Below are 20,124 nucleotides of genomic sequence, written 5' to 3'. Positions count from 1 at the left end.
CAAGTTAATGATGAAATAGTCTGGTTTTTTTGTGTTAACTCCTTCTAAAATCGGAATGTATTCCCATAATAGGCCTTACCACATCATTTATTTTGAATGTCTTATGGGCTTGATTTGAGGTAATTGTGTGAGACAGGTAGACCTGCAATCATAGGTTTGTTGCAAAGCAAACTGTGTTCAGAGTCTTAGGATTCATATTGCATCTGAACATGAGCAATGCAGTCTTTGGAGAAGACTGTTTATTATCATGACGGCTATGTTTTACATGTTTTAACCCTCTTTTTAAGAATCAGTTCAGATCTTTATGCTTTCTGTTCCCAACACTTCACCATCATGTCCAAATTAGAATGGTTTCATCTCCCCTTTGATGAGGTACCCTACTTCTGTGCTGAGAGTACACACATCCTGCTGTAAGGAGAGATCATGTACAAGTTAGGAAACAGGAAACGTGAAGCAATCTTGTGCTTCCTATTCCAAATTTCCAAGACTATTCTAACAGCAAATTCACACAGGAGACTGCAGCTGTATTAACATTTAGTAAACCTTGCAGATCCAAGTGAGAGTACCGTTTGTGAAAACTATGCCTCCACGTGGGTGGCTACAATTCTTACAGTGGTGGCAGCTCAATGAATTTCAGATCTTTCTCTGAAGGAACTTGTAATTCTCTGGAGGAGGAAGAGGTCTCAGCCACTCCTTGTGAGTATCCATGATAGCTAAACTCATTTTTGAATGGTAAGAGTTCCAGGAGAGATAAGCATCAGCACATCCTAAACACATTTTACACAAGGATCTTATGCCAGCTGGTGCATTATGTAAGCAGTGAGTCAAGTCGTTACTGAAAGTAAACAAAACATCTCATTTTTTAAACTTAATTTGAATTAAGTTTTTAGCATCACAAGGAACATTTATTTAGGATTGTAATATTAAATATAGGACAGAAATGTGTGTGTGTTGCAAAAGTGTTATTCTATAAAGTACGAGCAACAAGATAGGTGGGCATGATTTTAAAAGACCATGCAGTTAATATTAAAGAGAAGAATGTTAAAGTATACAGCCTTGCTTAATCAGAATGATGTGATCTATCTACCCCAATATTCTTTATCAAAAAGCACAGGAAATAATTTCCTGATCGCGTACTTAACTACTTAGGTATGGGAATGGAGTCTTGGTCCTGTTATCTTGTTTCTCTTGAAATATCCATCCCTCATTACTTTATCTAATCTCCTTAATCTATTATCACCATTGTGATAATGAACTTTGACGGTGGTAAATTCCATAGACCAAGGCTGTGATTATGTCATTGCAGCAACTTTTATTTGAAAGCTCCTTGATATTACAGCTTATGCTCTGAGAGCCATTTTTGTAGTTCTGTTGTTTTGTTTACAAACTTCTGCAAGATTATTTCATTGGCTAGACTCCAACCAAAATACAACAGTTGTTCCATTCACTTTTCAAAATAATGTGTAATGTTCTGAGCTATCTCTTTAAGAAAAGAAATGAAGTGTTCACATCCTTCTAAAATGCAGTCCTATACATATTTACATTAAATTAAGCCTTTTAAAAAACTCTGTAGGTGTTGCTTCCAAGGAAGTGTGGATAAGCTGCATGCTTCACTAACACAGGCTTTCAAAGGCCTTGATAGGTAGTTTTGTTTTAATACTGCCCCCTTCTCTGTACCTCCTACTCAAGAAAGTGATAGCCAGAACTCTACATATGCATCACCAGTACCATAAAAGCATAGATTTTGTATAGTTTTTGTAATGTTCATAACATTCAATTTCCTGGTACTTTTTATGTGATGCTATTTCACAATGTTATCACTATATTTTAATAAGAAGAACCAAACACCACTAATAAAAACCGCCCACCTCATTACATCTTCCTTTGCATCTTTCTGGCTTCTAGTTCCTTCGGGTTAAACATGTCTAGTCAAGGAACAACCTACTCTTGACAAATTTTCTCACGGCGCTGTAGCTCCTGGCCTACTTTTGCAGTACATTATCTAATGGGAAATGGAAATTACTTTGTTTCAACACACTGGCACATTATTATAGTCTGTAACTATTAGCAACACTTTACTACAGATCTGTCTGCAGTTTTGGCATTATCACAGCTATTGCAAAATTATTCTCAAGTGCTGAAGGCACAAGTTAACACACTATGAGCTACTGCAGAAAACTGGATGTAGGAATTAGGAGCACATGTATATAACCAGTCTGGGATTTATTTCATTCCATGCCACAGGGTCTTCTTCTGACGCAAATAAAAATACTAGGTAAGAAAATGATAATTAACATTTAGTGTAGATTTTTAAAAGCTTCATGTCAGCAGTTAAAACCTGTTTTCCACTGTTCCATTTATTTTTCTAGCATTGTTATAGCTTATCATTCAGTTCATTGTCCTTGTTTTAAAAAAAATGAGTTTTTTCTAAAAGTTTATTGAGAAGCCTGTTTTAATGAGATGCCTCAGCTCATTTATAAAGCTCATATCAAAATCAGATTATGCTATCTATATGAAGATTTTCTCTACATATTCTCTCCAAAACATCTTGCAGACATTAGTAGAAATGAAATAATAATCTAAAGTATTTATTAATATTGCACAGTAAGGCTTGGAAATGGTCTTGTAAAAGCTTGTCAGGTGGGAAGAGTTTTTCCTCAGTAAATATACATGTGGAAAGTGATTTGGTGGATCAAATTGTTCATGCCAAAATAAAACCTGTTTGCCTTAAGGTGCCACAAAACATTTCGTTTTTGCTTAGCTCTGTAATTCTGCAGGCACTCCTTACACAACTTACTATTTACTACAGACCTCAATTTAAGAGTGAGTCTTGCAGTCCAGTACTATCTCATTGGGTTCAGGGATACCTAACTTCTGCATAGCATTGGGCTGCTATCGAGATGCAGTTAGGCTGTAATCCTCTGAGCACTTATTTTCCAGAAGTCCTATTGTACACAATAAGCAATTACAGTTGTGCATTCTGGTCCAGCTATTCAAATCCTTGCAGAACCAAGCCCTGCCATGGGCATAGTCAGGATTTATGTTGGGTTTGGGTGTGTGTGTGTGTGTGTGTGTGTGTGTGTGTGCAGGACACCCACCTGTCATCATCCTCTGGCTGGCTCTGGCTTGCAGATTCAGGCTGAAATGTCTCAACAACAGTTGTTTCAAATTACTTTCTTTTCACCCTAAGTGCTCAGAAAAATCTGTCAACATCTTCACTAGGATGTGCCACAACATCATTGAAGTGACCCCAGGGAGTACTGTATTTCAATTTCAAATATTCTGATTATTTCTACTTTTAGTAAGGTATTTTATTTACTTGATTTAAGGGGGCAGGCCGGGGCAGCTGCTCCCCTGCCTCCCTGCCTAAACCCAAGCCCTTCAAGGTGAGAATGAGGAACCTGTGACCCAGATGTTGCCAGGTAAAACTTCCCTAAATGCTCTGCACCGGCCGCGCTGCCTGAGGCAGGTGGGACTTTGGAGCCTAGTTGCAAAGACGTGTTGCTCTTGTTCACGAGGTGGCAGGAGCACCCGCGGTTCCCTTACTTCCTCGGGGCGGTGGGGCAACAAAACCTGCGGCGTCTAAGGGGTGCCGGTGTCTCAGCGCCGGCCGAGTGCCTCGCGCGCCTCCGCCGCTGGGTGGAGCTTTGCCTCTCCGCTCTCGCCGCTGCCTCCCGGGAGCCTCTTATCTTGGCAGGAGGAGGAGGAGCGCGGCCGGGAGGGCCACGCGGTCACGTGCGCGGGAGTGGGAACTACAAGAGAAGCCGAGGGGAGGGGGCGCGCGGAGCGGACCGCGGCTGGTCGGAAAGGGTTGCGCAGCTGCCGGCCTGGCGCCGCCGCCCGAAGCGGTGAGAGAAAGAGGGGAGGTGGAGAGTGCGCGCACACACGAGGGGAGGGGGGTGTTGGAGGCGTAGAAAGCGCAAGCCCAAAGAGACCCCCCTCCTCCTTTCCCCCCTCGCCTCCTTTCCGCGCGCGCCTGCTGATTTGCTAGGTGGGGCTGCGTGGGGAGCTGAGGAGCTTCCCCCTCACTCTGTGTTTGGGGATGGGAGTTTGCGCCTTCTTCCCAGAACCTGTGAGTGCGCTTTCTGCCTCGCTCGGGGTGTGCTGCCCTGCTTGAACCCCGCTCCCCAGCAGCACCCACCCCCTTGGCTGGCAGCTGCAGCGCGCTTCGGAGTGGCGGGGACCGGGGGTTGCAAGTGGCGAGCGCGCTCCTGCCAAGTGCAAGCGGCGGGGCCGCTCCCTTGGCTGCGCTCTCAGGATGTGCAATAATAGCAGAGCGGGGCGCAGGAGGTCCGGGCAGGCTTTGCGCAGAAGTGCGGGTCCTGCTATATAGCAATTGCTTGCGTCTTGTTGGGCGGGGGAGCGTTCCTCCACCCTACCAAAAACCGTCACGTGTGACAAGATGTTTTAATTTTGCGGGCTAAGTTCGCTGCCTTTCGAACTCGAAAGTTCAGAGGGGCCAACAAGCCTTTATCTCTTTTTTGATTGGACCGCTGAAAAAGTGGCAGCATAGCATGGGGAATTTTAGTATCTGAAGCCTGTCGCATCTTAGGAGGAGCTTTACTTGCTGGGCTCGGTTTTTTTGTCAGAGAAACAGACATGGCTGGCGGGGGGGGGGGGCACGAGGTTGCAAACCCACCAGAATTCCGTTTCCTGCTATTTGCTAAGGTGTTGGTCATTCATGGTGCGATGAAGTGCCTTTGGTACACGTGTTACTCATAGATATGCATACACTCGTATATTAAGGTTCTGTGTGTATGTTGAGTCCTAGAATATGCAGTTTTATTCATATCTCTCCTTAAGGTAGTTTATCCTGCATTGCATCGTGTTGAAACAGATGACCCTTGGAATTCCTTCCAACTACACAATTCTGTGATTTTATTATTCTGTGATAACTATAATAATCAAACCTCTGAGCATATGTGATACCTCGGGTTAAGTACTTAATTTGTTCTGAAGGTCCGTTCTTAACCTGGAACTGTTCTTAACCTGAAGCACCACTTTAGCTAATGGGGCCTCCTGCTGCCGCTGTGCTGCTGGAGCACGATTTCTGTTCTCATCCTGAAGCAGAGTTCTTAACACAAGGTACTATTTCTGGGTTAGCGGAGTCTGTAGTCTGAAGCATCTGTAACCCGAGGTACCACTGTAGTTGTAACATGAAGTCATCACAGAAACTATTATGATGGATGTGCAGTTGAACATGAGAATTAACCAGTGTGTATTTAAAATTAAAATGGAAGCCCATTTGTACAGTGATTGAACACACATTTTCGGACATCCACACAGGACTTTTTGGCTCTTGTGTTTTTTGTGTGTATGGCTAAATGTAAGATAGGGAGTGAGAAGACTATCAAACAGATGGAGTATTCTAACTAGTGTCTTATCTTCTTTTAAACCTAAATTGGCATTGTAAAATTTGGCACACACCCACACTCTGTTGTATAGCATAGTTTTGGCACCCCCTGCAGTGAGGTACCCAGTGCAACCACACCAGTCATGCCACTCTAAAACCACCTCTTATTCAGTGGGTGCAGTAATTAAATCATGCAACAGGGATTTCAGGGCACTGTTATTGGCAAGATCAGAGTTTTGTGTTATCATGCCCATCACGGAGGAGTGAGGCCGTTGTACAGAGTGCATTCTGTTCCTTGATCCTTATGGAGACTGTGCAACATTGCATGGAGCAGGAAAGATGACGAAACATCCCATACTGGCATTATGCAGATCCAGCAGCGCTCTTTCAACATATCCAACTGTTAGAGCTCTTGACAGTTCTGTGTTTGCCAGTGTTTCTGCTCCTTTTTACAGAGCTTGGGGGGGGGGGGGAAGCAGCATCCTCTAGTCACCCTTCTCCTACCAGTGTAGGCAATAATGCTACACTGTTCTTTCAATCACTCTTATTTGTATCCAGCAAATGCAAATACCCTACCAAATGGAGAGCTGCGAGCTTACAGCAGAAAAATGACAATTGGCATATTAGACTTGGTACAAGCAAGTCACATTAAATTCACCACGGCTTATTTTGGGGATGCATTTGAAGTTTTCCAGTTTAAGGGTCTGATACTGTTTCACTAATTCCTGTAGTCTAAACGTGTGTGGTTCTTCAGCTAGTGTTGTTTCCATCTGGTCCATACAGATAAAACAGCAATTGGCATAGACAACTGTTTGAACTGTGCAAGCTGCATAGTTAATATCCTTCTTGCAGGCAGCACAGAGAGTTGGGTCAGTGAGAAAACATGCCTGTATTTCCACAGCTTGCTTTCCATTATCTCATCCATTTATTATAGTGCTGAATTGGGAGTGTGGAGGCACATAAAATTTGGGAGTGTGATAAAAAAGGCATCATTTAATTCAAGATCACACACCAAAAACTGCACAGAGGGGAAATTAAATAAATCATGTTCAGTCTGGTGTGTTTCCACTTTAGCATTTTCATTAGTAGTAGGTGTAGTAGCAGTAGTAATACATACAGTATTCTACTCTTCCACATTTTCATACATTAAGGAGAACAGTGTACACTGTTGCAGGAAGGGTGGCATTGAAATGTAGTAGTAAATAAACAAAATAGTAACAGCAGCATATTAATAGTAACAGCAGACAGAGCTAATAAAATCATACAGTCTGACAGTCTCTCTCTCTCTCTATATATATAACTAAACACTTAATTGATGAACAAATGGGATGAAATCTGCAGCAGCAAGGCCAGCTTCGTTGCTTGTTAAACCAATGGGGAATAATGTGTAGCTTACAAGTGAGTCACATGCAGGCCACCCCCCCCCCCATGATACTTAGATCCGGCCACATGATATTAGTAAAAGTCAGTGTCTCAGCTAAAACAAGCATGCTAAAATCAAAGCATTAGTTCTAGTTGAAAAGGAAAGGATAGCATGACAGTGGCAATGTGTCCTTTTCTAAAATAAAAAAACTCCAGACTTCTAACCTCATACTATTTCCTTTTTTCAGTCCTTGAGGATACAAGGATTGACATGCAATGGGATATTTTTATCACTTGATTAAAAACAAAACTTTGAACCTTTTTCTAGGAGTGTGGTGACTGCAGCACCAGCATGATCTTGATTATGCAGAAACCCTGAACTATCAAGATTTAAAGATAAAGTAGTCAATGCCATCTACTAGAACAATGTATAGGAGCTCTCTCACTGATCTGAAAGATCACAATGCAAACACATTCAAACATTGACATGTCTCCCAAAGAGCTTACCAAATGATAGGTAGGTCCATTGTATTATATAATTTGCATACTTTAAAGCAAGGGTAGCCAATATGGTGCCCTGCAAATGTTTTTAGGCTGCAGCTTCTATAATTCCTAGCTACAGTGGTAGCTTGGGTTACAAACACTTTGAGTTACAGACTCCGCTAACCCAGAAGTAGTACCTCAGGTTAAGAACTTTACCTCAGGATGAGGACAGAAATCGTGCGGCGGCAGTGGGAGGCCCCATTAGCTAAAGTGGTACCTCAGGTTAAGAACGGTTTCAGGTTAAGAATGGACCTCCAGAACGAATTAAGTTCGTAACCAGAGGTATCACTGTACTGCCCATGTTGGCAGGGGCTGATGGGAGTTCTAGTCCAACAGTCTGTAGAGAGCACCAAGTTGGCTGCCCCTGCTTTAGTGGTTCCCCTTCCCCTAGTCCCTAGTGCAGACTTTCTCAATCTTGGGTTCCCAGATGTTGTTGGACTACCACTCCCATCATCCCTGACTGTTGCCCTTGCTTGCTATGGATGATGGAAGTGGTAATCCAACATCATCTGGGAAACCAGGGTTGGGAAAGGCTGCTCTAGTGTTTATAGGTACAATCCTGGTGGTCCAAGTGCCCTTTGATTTGCTGCTATACTCCTATGTGCTGATCTGCTTTTGCTGTTTGAGTCAAAGACTGAATAACTGGAAACTAATCACCTACCAGAAGTCACAATGATTGCCCAAACCTTCCTTCATAAGGAATTGCATAAGAAGGCAAAATTGGAGTCACTATGTGCCCTGTTCTATGATAGTTGTCAGCATGGGTGAAGCCAGGATTTATAGGGGGGGGGGGAGAACTGAGCTATCTGTGATGTGATTGGTCAGTTAGTTAAGTATTTTTATTTATTTACAGCTTGCCCCTCTGGTTGCACCCATGGTTGCAAGTGATTAGAGTGGTGGAATATTGGAAATCTTAAAAACTCATTATAATGCTGCAATTGATTAGTGAGGATGCAGTTAAGCAAGAGAGGTGGGGTGGGAAGAAGGGACCAAAAATGGAAGGACTGTACCTCAGTGGATATAGTACACAATTTCTATGCAAAATTCTGAAGGTGACTCTTTGACTTCTTCACGTAGGGCTGGGATACTCCTATCTGAAATCTTGGTGAGCCACTAGCTCACTATTGTCTAGAAGGATCTAGATATAAGGCAACTACCTATGTTCCTAATTCTCCTACAACATCCCCTTAATATATCTTCATCACAGATCCTGATGTGCAACATTTGCTCAACTGTGAACAATATCTTCTGCATACTGCTTTGCTTAAATGAGAGGCTTCTACAGAGTAGAAAAGGTTACTAAACTGCCTGTTTCTAGAAGATATGCTGTTACCTTGTGAGTCCTTGAGTGTGAGGAGGTGGGGAGGGTTGCAGAGTAATAATATAATAGCCTGGAACACTTAAGCATGTTTCAAGAGCGGCACTTCCAGTTCTTCATGCACTAGCAAGCCTCCATAAACCTAAATAATACACTTCTGAGTATTTGGACCATTCTGTTGAACCAATGGAATTCTTGCAAATAAATACATTACCAGTCTAGTTCACCTGAGGACACTACAGAAATGTGAAATTCGTAAGTTTTCTGTTTGAAACCCTTAAGTTGCATTCTACTACAACTGAGAATTTTGATTAATGCCCAAACAAACCTGCTTAACTTAAATGGTAATCATCTAGGTAATGCTGAGTCATGGAATGAAGAGAAGGCAGGTTCAAACTTGTCTGTTAGATATGCAGCAAGGATCTTAACTATGCCATGTATATGTTGGAAGTGGCAGAATCCAGATGACACTTTTAATGGCACTGGAAACATTTCTGACCAACTTACACTGGTCACAAATAGACCCTTGAAATGAACCTAGATGATGAGATATACCCCAATCTTACAAAGTCCTGACTATTGTGCAGAGATTCAGTTAAGTTTATATATTGCAACTTTGATTGTCCAAAATGTGGGGTTGTGCCACCAGCAACATTCTTTGTAATGGCTAGTCAGACAGTTATTGATATACAGGGATTGTGCATAGACCACCTACATGCCCTCCAGATCATCTGAAAGGCATCAGATGACCCTAAACCCATTTCTGAAATTTGAGGGGTACTAGAATAGCTTCTGGAGAGCACAAAACCATACACATATGGTCAAAATATGGGCTGCACATGGAGCTGCTTGCATATGTATCCATACAGGACTTTTTAAATACCTGAGCTACTGTACCCTATTAAAAATATTTCTAAACAAGTGCAGATTCATTGCTTTTGGTTGATACTGCACTCAGACATATGGTCTTCATGCAACCCCTTCCAGCTGATCAGCCAATTGATTTTGGCTACATCAGGATCACTGAGGAGGGGATGCTTTGCCGTCCTCCCACCCATGACCTCAATGTAGCCCAAATCACTGTCCCCATGCTGCTCTTAGCCATTTAGGAACAGCAATCTAGGCTGCATTGGGATTGTTATAACTATTAATGGTAAAGCAGGTGTGAACTGCTCTGGAATCTTCAGATGATGGGTGGTATACAATTATGTTGTTGTTGTTAGTGATGGCCACCAACTTGGATGGCTTTAAAAGAATCTTAGACAAATGAATAGAAGATAAGGCTTTAATCAGCTGCTAGCGATGATGACAATGTTCTGCTTCTACTCTCAGAGGCAGTATAGCTCTGAATACCAGTTTCTGGGAATCGCAAGTCAGGGGAATGTTGTTGTGATCTGGTCTTGCTTATGGACTTTCCATAGGCATCTAGTCAGCCACTGTGAGAACAGGATACTGGATTGGATGTGCTTCTAGCCTGATCCAGCAGGTCATTCTAATGTTCTTAATTAATCAAAGGCAATTCTATTTGTTAATTAACATAGCAGAATCTGTTTAAAATATGCACCGTAATTGAACTGTGGAATTGGCATGCATTAATACATCTTGTGGTAATGAACTTGGTTGGCTATAAAAAGGGAATTATGAAATAGAAGATGAGACTATGTGCTACCTCTAGTACTGGAGATGGTGTGCTTTTTGGTTGCTGGGAAGCACAAGAGGGGAGAGTGTTACTGCACTCAAATTAGCCTCTGTGGGATCAAGGTGTTGGACTGCCATGATAGGCCTCTGTTCTAATTTCAGCAGTGCTTTCCTTATGTTCATGCTGTTTCTGTGTGCTGGGTTCTAATGTATTTTTAATTGCTAATTGTTATTTTTTTGTGTGAATGTTGTCACTGAGTACTCCTTTGTTTAGGGGAAAGGGGGTGGGATATCAATTATACAAATAAATAAAATAATTATCTGTATTTTAGTAGAGATGAACACTGAGGCAGAACAGCAGCTTCTCCACAATGCTAGAAATGGACACAGTGAAGACATCAGGCAGCTGCTGGGAACTATGGACAAAGGAGAGGCCGTCTTTAACATCAACTGCAAAGGTTAGTATAGGCAGCCTTTTGAGTAACACCTGGGACATTTATAAGTGTTGACACCATGGCTTCATTGGAACAAAATGTATACATTACTGCAGGATATTGGTCTTCTTGTAGTCCTTGGGAGAATGTAAAATATACTGGAATATTTCAGGCCAGATGTCATATCAAAATACGGTGTGTAGCTTCTTGGATCCATTGCGGGAAAAGATACATTTTTGAGAAGGTAGCAGAAAGACCTTGTGTCATCTGGCACCACTGCTTTGTAAAAGTGCCAACTATGTTTTGAATAAATGCCTTGATGGATTATGATCTACTCCCTCAGACAAAAGCTAAGCTAAAGCCATTAGCGAAACTCATAGCAACTCGGCCTTCCTTTTTAATGTCACCTTTCCTCCAAAGAGTGCTGTATGTTCGTTATCATAGCAGCAATCCTTTTGAGATTAAGGTTAAGCTGAAAGATAGCGAATGGCCAAAGGTTTCCCAGCTGAGTGGGGAGCCCATGTTTTCCTGGTCCTTGTCTGAAACTCAAGTCTAACTGCTATAATGCTTTTACTTCTCACTGAGGATGATATAAATTCAATTGCTATCAAACACATGTGAGAGCATCTTAAATTGGTGCAGTGCAGAATCATGTAGGATCTTTTTCAGTTTTCTTGGATGATATAACTTTGCTTGCATGAAGGGATGCTGTAGTTTAGATTTGTCGTGTTTTGTATTGTATCTTCAGGCAGAAGCAAATCTAACTTGGGATGGACACCTCTTCATCTTGCATGCTACTTTGGGCACACCAGTGTTGTCAAGGATTTGCTGAAGGTATAAACTTGTAATCTTCTAATGAATTAATATTTTCTGTGCAACAGAAATCAGCATTTCTCCTCCAAAGCAATTAGCATTTAACACTGAAATGTTTAACTTGTAGGTCAAAAGGTTTAAATAGTTAGATGCTGAAACCGTATGCAGAAGTTTATTATGTCCCCATTGCACTGTGCAGGTGTTTCCTGTTGTACATAGTGGGCATGAATTGGGCAGAATCTTTATCAAACCTTCTGGCTTCAACACTTCATCACACCCAACACCCCCTTGCATGTCCACTATGTGCACTAATCAGGAACCCTTGACATATTTTCAAATAGTACAATTGAGCTACTTTAAGTGTGTGCGCGCGCATGTGTATATGCATACATGCACACACACATGAAGCAGAACATGTTGATACTCTTAGCAAGTACAGTGGACTAGAAGGGATCATGCTTCAAACTGATTAAAATGTTCAAGCTGTGTCACTTATCTGTGAAGGTATAAAGGACTCTTGATGCAAGTAAGAGTGCTCCTTCAGCTAAAGGTTTTCAGCATTAATCCCAGTATTTAAAATAAATGGCATTGGTGGTTTCTGAGTCTGAAAGATAAGAAACCAAGTTGAATCGGTTAGCCCATAGGCCTTTAGGTCACCAGCAGGAGTTCGGAATGAAATCTAGGCCTCCTGGCTCTAATTTTGAATTCTGTATGTCTATGTAATTGTTAAACCACATAATCCATTTAGTTCTGCTGCATGTGTAGCTTGATCTGACCTCTTTGTAACCCTTTTGAGAAAGAAAATGAGCTGAATCCAATTTGAACAAACTGGATTAAAGGTGGCGATGAAGTAGACTGGCACACAAGAATTGTTACCTTCCCAAACACAGAGGGCTTAGAGCTCAGATCAAGACCAATATAGCTTGCACTTGAGCACAGAGCATAGCAAGTGGACATGGGTAAGGCAGGCTGGCCAAACCACCTTTTGGAAAATGTTAATTTAAAATGAGTTTGGCATGGAGCAAGTCTTTACTATGCTGGCTAAACTTTCTATTTAGAAATTTTGGAGTACTGTCATTCTAATACAGCCTGTCACTATCCCAGGTAAAACAGATTTTATGTGGAAGTATGCACCATTGAAAGCAAGAATAGAGTTTGTGTGAATGGTCAGAAACCAATTTTCTTGGATGCGAGCGCTACTAAACAATCTTTCTTTATAGGCTGGTGCTGAAGTAAATGTATTAAATGACATGGGAGATACCCCACTGCATCGTGCAGCCTTCACTGGGCGCAAGGTAAAATTAACAACTTCAGCCTCTTCTCAGAGGCGTACCATTGTTCCTTGTGACTGTTCTCCCTGTCACAGACACCTTGTAATTTCCCTGTTAGAAATGTTTGTTCTGTTTAATTATACGTGGCATTCACTTCCCAAGACCAAAAGTACAAAGCAAAAGTAAACTGGCTAAAAGGAGGGAGAGGTCTCTGTAGATAATGCAACAAAACTTTGTCTTTCAGGAGGTAGTTATGCTGCTTTTGGAATACGAAGCCGATACTTCCATTGTTAACGGGAATGGGCAAACTGCAAAAGATGTTACACATGATAAAGAAATAAGAGAGATGCTGGAAGGTATCCATTCTGTAAGATATATGAACTTTAGAGAATTGGCATTCTGGTAAAGATGCTTTGCTGCTGCATCATTCAGTATGAACAGTGGTGATGTCTTCATCCTTCTTAGAGACTATTTTGCCAAGGTGACAGAGCACTTCTTTTTCCTAATGATAAACACTGTCGTGGCTGCTTGAAACTGTGTCTGCATTGAACACATCCTGTATGGCACGATTAGACCCTGCTGCAAAGCTTTTACAACACTAGAAATGTGTTGATGATGTGAAGAAAACTGCTTGGTAGTTGCTGGTTCACATGATAAACCTCTGCACTGACATTGCATTGACACATAGATATGCAAATTTTGCCAAGGACCTGTGCCTTGAAGCTATTAAGTACCTAGCAGCATCCCTGTTAGTGTTCACAATTAGCACACCGGAAATCTGTGGTTTTCCCAAGAGCTTGATGTAAAAGGAGACAATGGCCTTGTGTATCATAACCCACATAACTTAAGCTTTTTTGCATGTGTAAACTTCTAATTTAGTTGCGACGGTAATACGTTATTGAGCCTTTGATGGGTTTTCTTTCCTCCATAAGTGATACAATCTTTGACCATTTCAATAGGTGGGCTGTTGTATGGGTGTATTCAATAAATGTTGAGTCTTTCACAGTTGTTTTTTAAGGCAGTAAAGTGCCATTTATTGCAGAAAAGTATATACACACACAAACACAATCAAATCTGATTTCAGTGGGGCTTACCAAGTACAATGTCCTTTATCCCAAATTACTTTTTTTAAAAAAATCTTATAAGATATATGATTTGTGTGTCCTATGAAACCAGTTCTATTTTTTTGTAAAGAATGTTCTAAGCCACATGTTGCCGATTATGTTTAGGGTGGCTTCCTTGAATTGGATACTCTTTTTACATAAAAGACCCCTTGTGCATTGTTTCATATGCCATATTTGTCTGAGGTGATACAAGGAGTTCCTTCAAATTAGAAGACCTCAAAACACTTTCCAACTTATGGTGTATATCCTAAGGTTTGTGGCAGAGACCAGTGTTAATTTAGGGGGCACTATTCCCTGAGACACACAGCAGACAATCTAACATGGGTTGAAACTTTTATTTGAATTGTCTGAGGACATTAGAAATAAGGAGTTGAATCCACTAAGTTCTACTAGGTATGAACCCACTGAAATTAATAGACCTAAGCTAGCCAAGTTTATTTTCATGGTCCTGCTCTGAGTAGAACTAATGTTGGATGCAGCCCAGAGTCAGCATTCTTTTTAATACTGGCATCAATTGCACGTTTCCTTCTTCTGTCCTAGGATAGGAGAAATGTGTACTTGAGTCACTTCTAACATTGACTTCAGAAGCTTGAATAGCATTTTAATAAGGTGCCTGCAGTATCATGCAATGCACCTTTCCCACGTAGATTTGTCAGCTATAACCAGTTTGTTGAAACTTAAGTGGAGGGTTTAGTATTTGCCAATGTAAATGTCAGTTCTACCTAAAGTTCCCACGTGATCAATTGCTTCTGATAGGCTACTTTTCTACAGTCAGGGAAGAAAGCTAGGTTACAACTTGCCTACACAGTTTGTGAGAACTAGAGACACTCGTGCTTAGAAAAGGATAAAACTTTCACAGGTTTGAGAAAGAGAGGGAGACAACATGCTGTGTGAGAGTGAAAGATTGGCACATAGTTCAGACTCACGGAGTTTCCTGTCACAATATATGATGATAATGACCTCTCTACTTGAACAAATTTATGGAGAAGAGGAGGTCTATCAGTGGCTATTTACAATGACAGTCAAGCTGAACCTTCATGTTACTCTGATTTACAAGTACCAGGAGACAAGCAACAGGGAAGGTAAGATGCCTTCACCTTCTAGTTGCACAGTTTCTGGAACGATTTGGCTAGCAGCTGTTGGAAACAGGGCACTGCACTAGGTGGGACCTTTGTCTGATCTCCCAGGGCTGCCCTTACCTGGGCTCAATGAATCACTTGCCTTATCCATATCTTCTGCTATTGCTGCCAAATTCTGTAGTGGTTCTAACAACTCATTCCCTTTTTAAAAAGATGCATTCCCAGCACAGATGATATTAGAGATAGTACTGTCTCTACTTCACAGGGCTAGAAGCACTGCTTGCTGGGAGTTGTAGTATGGCAGAAGCAGGAAAAGGGAAGGAAAGAACTGTTTGGGCATAGAAGAGGTGAGCAAAGGGTCTTATGTAAAAAGAGTGTGTTACTGGGGAAAGCTGCTATTAAAAGTATAAAATCCACCAGTATTTTGTTTTAGGACACACTCCCATTAGTTTGTGGCATTTATAATTATGTTGTAATTTGGGATAGAAGTGCTTTGGGATGGCTGACTGGGGAAAGCTCCACTAAAATTGTGTCAAACTTTATGTTCTGTATTTCTTTTTGGTTTTTCTTTTTGGTGGAGGGGCTACGTAATCAAAGCCCTGTAGTTGTTTTAAGACTCTATGATCTTTAATACATATAAGCCTTGGAATGATTAGAAATTGTATTACAGTACTTATGTAGATAGCAAACCTGCTTAGATATGATTCAGATAGCGTCTATATTTTGTGGAGAGAAATAATAAAGATTATATTATGATACAATTGACTTTCGCTATCCAGTATTGCATTTAGAGTTAACCCTTACTTAGCAGGATACTGAGTGCAGGAGTTGCTCAGTTTTGCATTGCTTGGTCTTCTAGAATTTCAGTTTGCGCTTAGTTTCAAAGAAATAAACCTTGTTGGTTAGCATTTGCCATTGAATTCCTCTGTAAGCAGAGATGAATGCTGATAGCACTATTGCCAAATAGCTGCACTCTTATGACTGCACGCCGTGGGGGTGGACATCATTTGCATGAACTGAGTGTGTACAAACCTGTTCCTATGGATATGATCTGGGTATAAAAGCAGGTTCGGTTAAAGCTGCTATCCAGATAATCAAAGATGTAGTGTGTTCCCTGCATGAGACTCTCCAAAGCCTGCTTACTAGGACCTTTTAACTGGAAAATACTGGGGACTGGACTTTTGGCTTTATGTATGCAAAACATAGGGATGTGGGTGGCGCCGTGGGTTAAACCACAGAGCCTAGGACTTGCCGATCAGAAGGTCGGCGGTTCGAATCCCCGTGACGGGGTGAGCTCCCGTTGCTCGGTCCCTGTTCCTGCCCACCTAGCAGTTTGAAAGCACGTCAAAGTGCAAGTAGATAAATAGGTACCGCTCCGGTGGGAAGGTAAATGGCATTTCCGTGCGCTGCTCTGGTTCGCCAGAAGTCGGCCACGACTGGACCTAATGGTCAGGGGTCCCTTTACCTTATGCAAAACATCAGCTCTACTGCTGAGCTGGTCTATATTGTTCTGGAAATTAACAGGCTTGAAGTTTAGGGAATATAAATCTGTGACCTACTGCTCAGGAGGGAAGAACCCACAAATGTTAATTGCTTTTTCATTGGGAATCTAGCAATGAAAGAAACTTCCCTATGGGAGGATGTTGTTTTAATTAATTATTTGTACTTAGCTGTAGAAAGGACTGAAGAAAGAAAACTTGAAGAACTCCTCCTGGGAGCTGCACGAGAAGGAGAAACTGAAAAACTCACAGCACTGGTACATACTGTGTTACCATTCTCTTGATATTTTTAAGCCATACTATACAAGTAATGATAGAGATACAGGGTTTTTAAATCAAAATAAATAATAGGCATGGTGGAAATAGATCTCAGGCAGTGGAATGGCCAGGAGCTCTGGTTGTGCTTTCTGTCTATAATTCTGCTCGGCTGTCTGTGGTGTGTTAGAAAACGTAACTGCAAAAAATTACAAGTATGATTAATATTTTTTTTATAATTGTCTCTAGTTAAACAGGTCAAATTCTCCTGACATCAACTGCACTGATCAGGTGGGAAATACACCATTACATTGTGCAGCATACCGTGGCCATAAGCACTGTGCTTTGAAGCTCCTAAAATCTGGAGCAGACTCCAAAATAAAGAACAAAAATGGTATGTAAAAGTTTCATTTTATTAGCTCTAGATTTCCCCTTTCACACGAAAAGCAAAGTGAATGTGTTAACTAAAAATAAAACATTATTTTCATCTAACTGGGTCTAGAGTATTGTATTTTAGCACTGTCAATTGGCTTTGTATTAGAGAATTTTAATCCGGGTTTGTGTTGCCAGTAAATAAGTGCCAGATGCCGATGAAAATAAATACCCAATAATCCTATTTTAGCTCTTACAAAGCCCATATGCTTAACCAGTACCGTCTGATGCATTCTTGAAAGGACTTCTGTTGCTAATGTCATTCTCACATTAAAAAATTGAGCATGGCTATGTTTAGTAGAATAATTTTTGAATTAATCCTTTGTGATACCTTGAGTAAAATGCCTGTTGAACAATGCCTCAAACCAAGAGAGCATCCTTTGCTTTTCCTCTCAGCTGTGAAACATAAGGTATATTCTCAGAGTTGCCAACTGTATTGATTCTGATCCAGCTACGATGAAGTAAATCTGTCTGCTCTTTTGAACAGGTCAGACGCCCCTTGCTTTAGCCCAAGGTGCAGAAATGAAACACATACTTGGAGGGGGCATTGGGAAGGTGGGTACAGCAGATTGTGTGTTTAATCTGTACCATTAACGTGGGTCGACTTGTGTTTAATTTCTCAATTCTTTTGTAGGTGAGCAACAAACCTCCGAAACGATATGAAGGACTACTCTGGAAGGTGCCTATCTTATTTCCCTTTTTTGTCTTCTCCTTATGTATTAATTGGCCAGAGGTTTTTTTATTTCAAGCCATAGCAATAACACAAATTGATAGACAATTCATTCACTGTACTAACTCTCAAGATAGAAGCAGAATTCATACCATAAATGCCCTTATCTTGAACTGCTTTGCTAAGGCAATGGCTCTTGGGAGCGGGCCAGAGGCCAACGTGTCTCCTTTCTCCGGGGCTGGATTTATGCTGACCTTTTTAGCGTTATTAGAACAATATTAGCTATATTGTTCTAAAACAGGCACCCCCAACCTTCAGCCCTCCACAAGTTTTGGACTACAATTCCCACCATCCCTGACCACTGGTCCTGTTAGCTAGGGATCATGGGAGTCGTAGGCCAAAACATCTGGAGGGCCGCAGGTTGACATTCTAAAATGTCACAGGGGATACAACCAGTGGCGTAGCGTGGGGGGTGCAGGGGGGCCGCCCGCACCGGGCGCAACATCTGGGGGGGCGCACTCGCAGCTCTCTGCCCCTACTAAAATCCACAGGTTAGGGGGCACAAATTACTTGCCTTGCCCCGGGTGCTGACAACCCACGCTACGCCACTGGATACAACTAAATAATGTTCATTACCTTAACGTTATTCATCCCTAACAGCAGCTCCCTTTCCTACCTGGTTCCTGGGTGCTCTGCAGTGCCCTCTGGTGTCATATTTTAATAAAGCATTATTAACATTCTTAGCAAAATGTAATGTGACCCTTACGTCTTCAAAATCATTCCTTGCCTCTTTCATCATCATCATCATCATCATCATCATCATCATACCTTTATTGTCATTGAACAACCTTAATGTTATAAATCATGAGAGTAGATCCGCCCCAGGTTATATCTTCCATTTGAGCTCTTCCATTTCTAATATAACCCTTCTGTTCCATATTGTTGTCTTAAAGGCTAGCGGGTGACAAAATGTCTTAACTTCCCTGACATGTATGAAATATAGGCTGCTTGAATCTTTTCTTCATATCTGATCAATATTACTTCAAGAATTGAACCAATTACAGTTTATTGCATTATAATGACCTGTGCAGCTAGATGCTTGGCTCAGAAGGGTGGAGCTAGATGCTTGGCCCAGAAGTCACAGGCTTTGGGGATATACTTGAAAAGAAGGCTATTGTCCCATCCTCACTTTAACTAAACGTCCACGGGGTAGCCTAGTAGTAACTGTACTTGGAGCCTTTTATACCTCTCAGGTGAAAATGTTCATCCTTCCCAGGCTCCAGCTGGAGTTTTCAAGTAAGCATTACTTCAGTTTACTATCAGTCAAGTATCACAGAACAAATAGCAGATTAGTCATCTTCTGGCCTCCTGAGATAATTAAAACAATTAAGGATGTGTTGTTCAGCATTAAAACTGCTTAGTAATTCTTATTATTGCTTGTCATGCAGCAACACATGGCAAATCAGCTATTGCTGAGGTGATAGACTCCATTTTTGTTTTGTTTTTAAGAGTTCAAGATTTTTTGGGTGGAAGCCATATTGGGTAGTACTGGAACATGGAGTCCTCTCCTGGTACCAAAAACAGTAAGTGTGAAATTGAGCATCTCTCTAAAGCCTTTTGAATGTATAAAATTGATACCATCTGCTTTTGAAACATGATTTTGAAATGGTTGAAAAGTTGAACTTTCTTTACCTATATATAAGCTGAAATTTATTTCTTAAGATTATAATTTTATCATTCCATATATTTGAAGAATGTGGTTTTTATTTATATTATGATGGATTGACTTGTATTACAAGGAAGACTACCTTTGCATTTGTTTTCAGCTCTCTGAACACTCTTCATGTGTAAATATAATGGGTAGTATTTTATTATTAGTCTAAGTCCACTGAGTTCAGTGGGTTTATTCCAAGTACGACTCAGTCAAATACCACCCAATCACATTCTACTATAAAGAAATTCTGCATCACTCCAGAAGCCTTTTGGTGGCTGTAATACTGATGATGATGATTAATTATTTGTTCTGCCTTCTTTTGAAGGGCTGATATTGGGAACAGTAATCGCCGCCAAGGATGCAAGCACTTAACACAAGCCATTTGCACAGTAAGCAAACTGGGGAACTCAGAAATATCTGTTATGATTGTGGACAGAATGGGCTAGTGTGTTAGGCTTAGGTATGGAATATCCAGGTTCAGATACCCAAGCAACAGAGCAAACATTTTTAGCCAAGTTTGTTCTGTTTTTATTTTTGGTGTTATGGTATTGTTGTTGTTTAGTTGTGTCCGACTCTTCGTGACCCCATGGACCAGAGCACGCCAGGCACTTCTGTCTTC

The 20,124-nt window shown here is 41.2% G+C and overlaps 1 protein-coding gene across 4 annotated transcripts in view; it reads left to right on the top strand.

Moving 5' to 3' along the window:
- The first annotated feature begins 2,124 nt into the window (after positions 1 to 2,124).
- The window catches only part of OSBPL1A (oxysterol binding protein like 1A), a 69,110-nt gene continuing 51,110 nt past the window's right edge, over positions 2,125 to 20,124 (top strand). Inside the window, exons 1-11 of one of the 4 annotated variants that reach the window (XM_081206783.1) lie at positions 2,125 to 2,275; positions 10,547 to 10,672; positions 11,397 to 11,482; positions 12,682 to 12,756; positions 12,977 to 13,088; positions 16,606 to 16,691; positions 16,939 to 17,083; positions 17,609 to 17,676; positions 17,756 to 17,800; positions 19,301 to 19,374; positions 19,831 to 19,894. In XM_081206783.1, the coding sequence (XP_081062909.1) occupies positions 2,236 to 2,275; positions 10,547 to 10,672; positions 11,397 to 11,482; positions 12,682 to 12,756; positions 12,977 to 13,088; positions 16,606 to 16,691; positions 16,939 to 17,083; positions 17,609 to 17,676; positions 17,756 to 17,800; positions 19,301 to 19,374; positions 19,831 to 19,894 (921 nt within the window). In that variant the 5' untranslated portion in view covers positions 2,125 to 2,235. Of the gene's footprint in view, positions 2,276 to 3,701; positions 3,849 to 10,546; positions 10,673 to 11,396; positions 11,483 to 12,681; positions 12,757 to 12,976; positions 13,089 to 16,605; positions 16,692 to 16,938; positions 17,084 to 17,608; positions 17,677 to 17,755; positions 17,801 to 19,300; positions 19,375 to 19,830; positions 19,895 to 20,124 lie in introns of those variants that run through there. The other 3 variants (XM_081206785.1, XM_081206784.1, XM_081206782.1) reach the window with 3 other exon arrangements.

Source organism: Podarcis bocagei, assembly GCF_964188305.1.
Source record: "Podarcis bocagei genome assembly, chromosome: 8".
Lineage (NCBI taxonomy): Eukaryota > Metazoa > Chordata > Lepidosauria > Squamata > Lacertidae > Podarcis > Podarcis bocagei.
The sequence above is the reverse complement of the archived record's forward strand: the minus strand, read 5'-3'. Positions and strand labels throughout refer to the sequence as shown.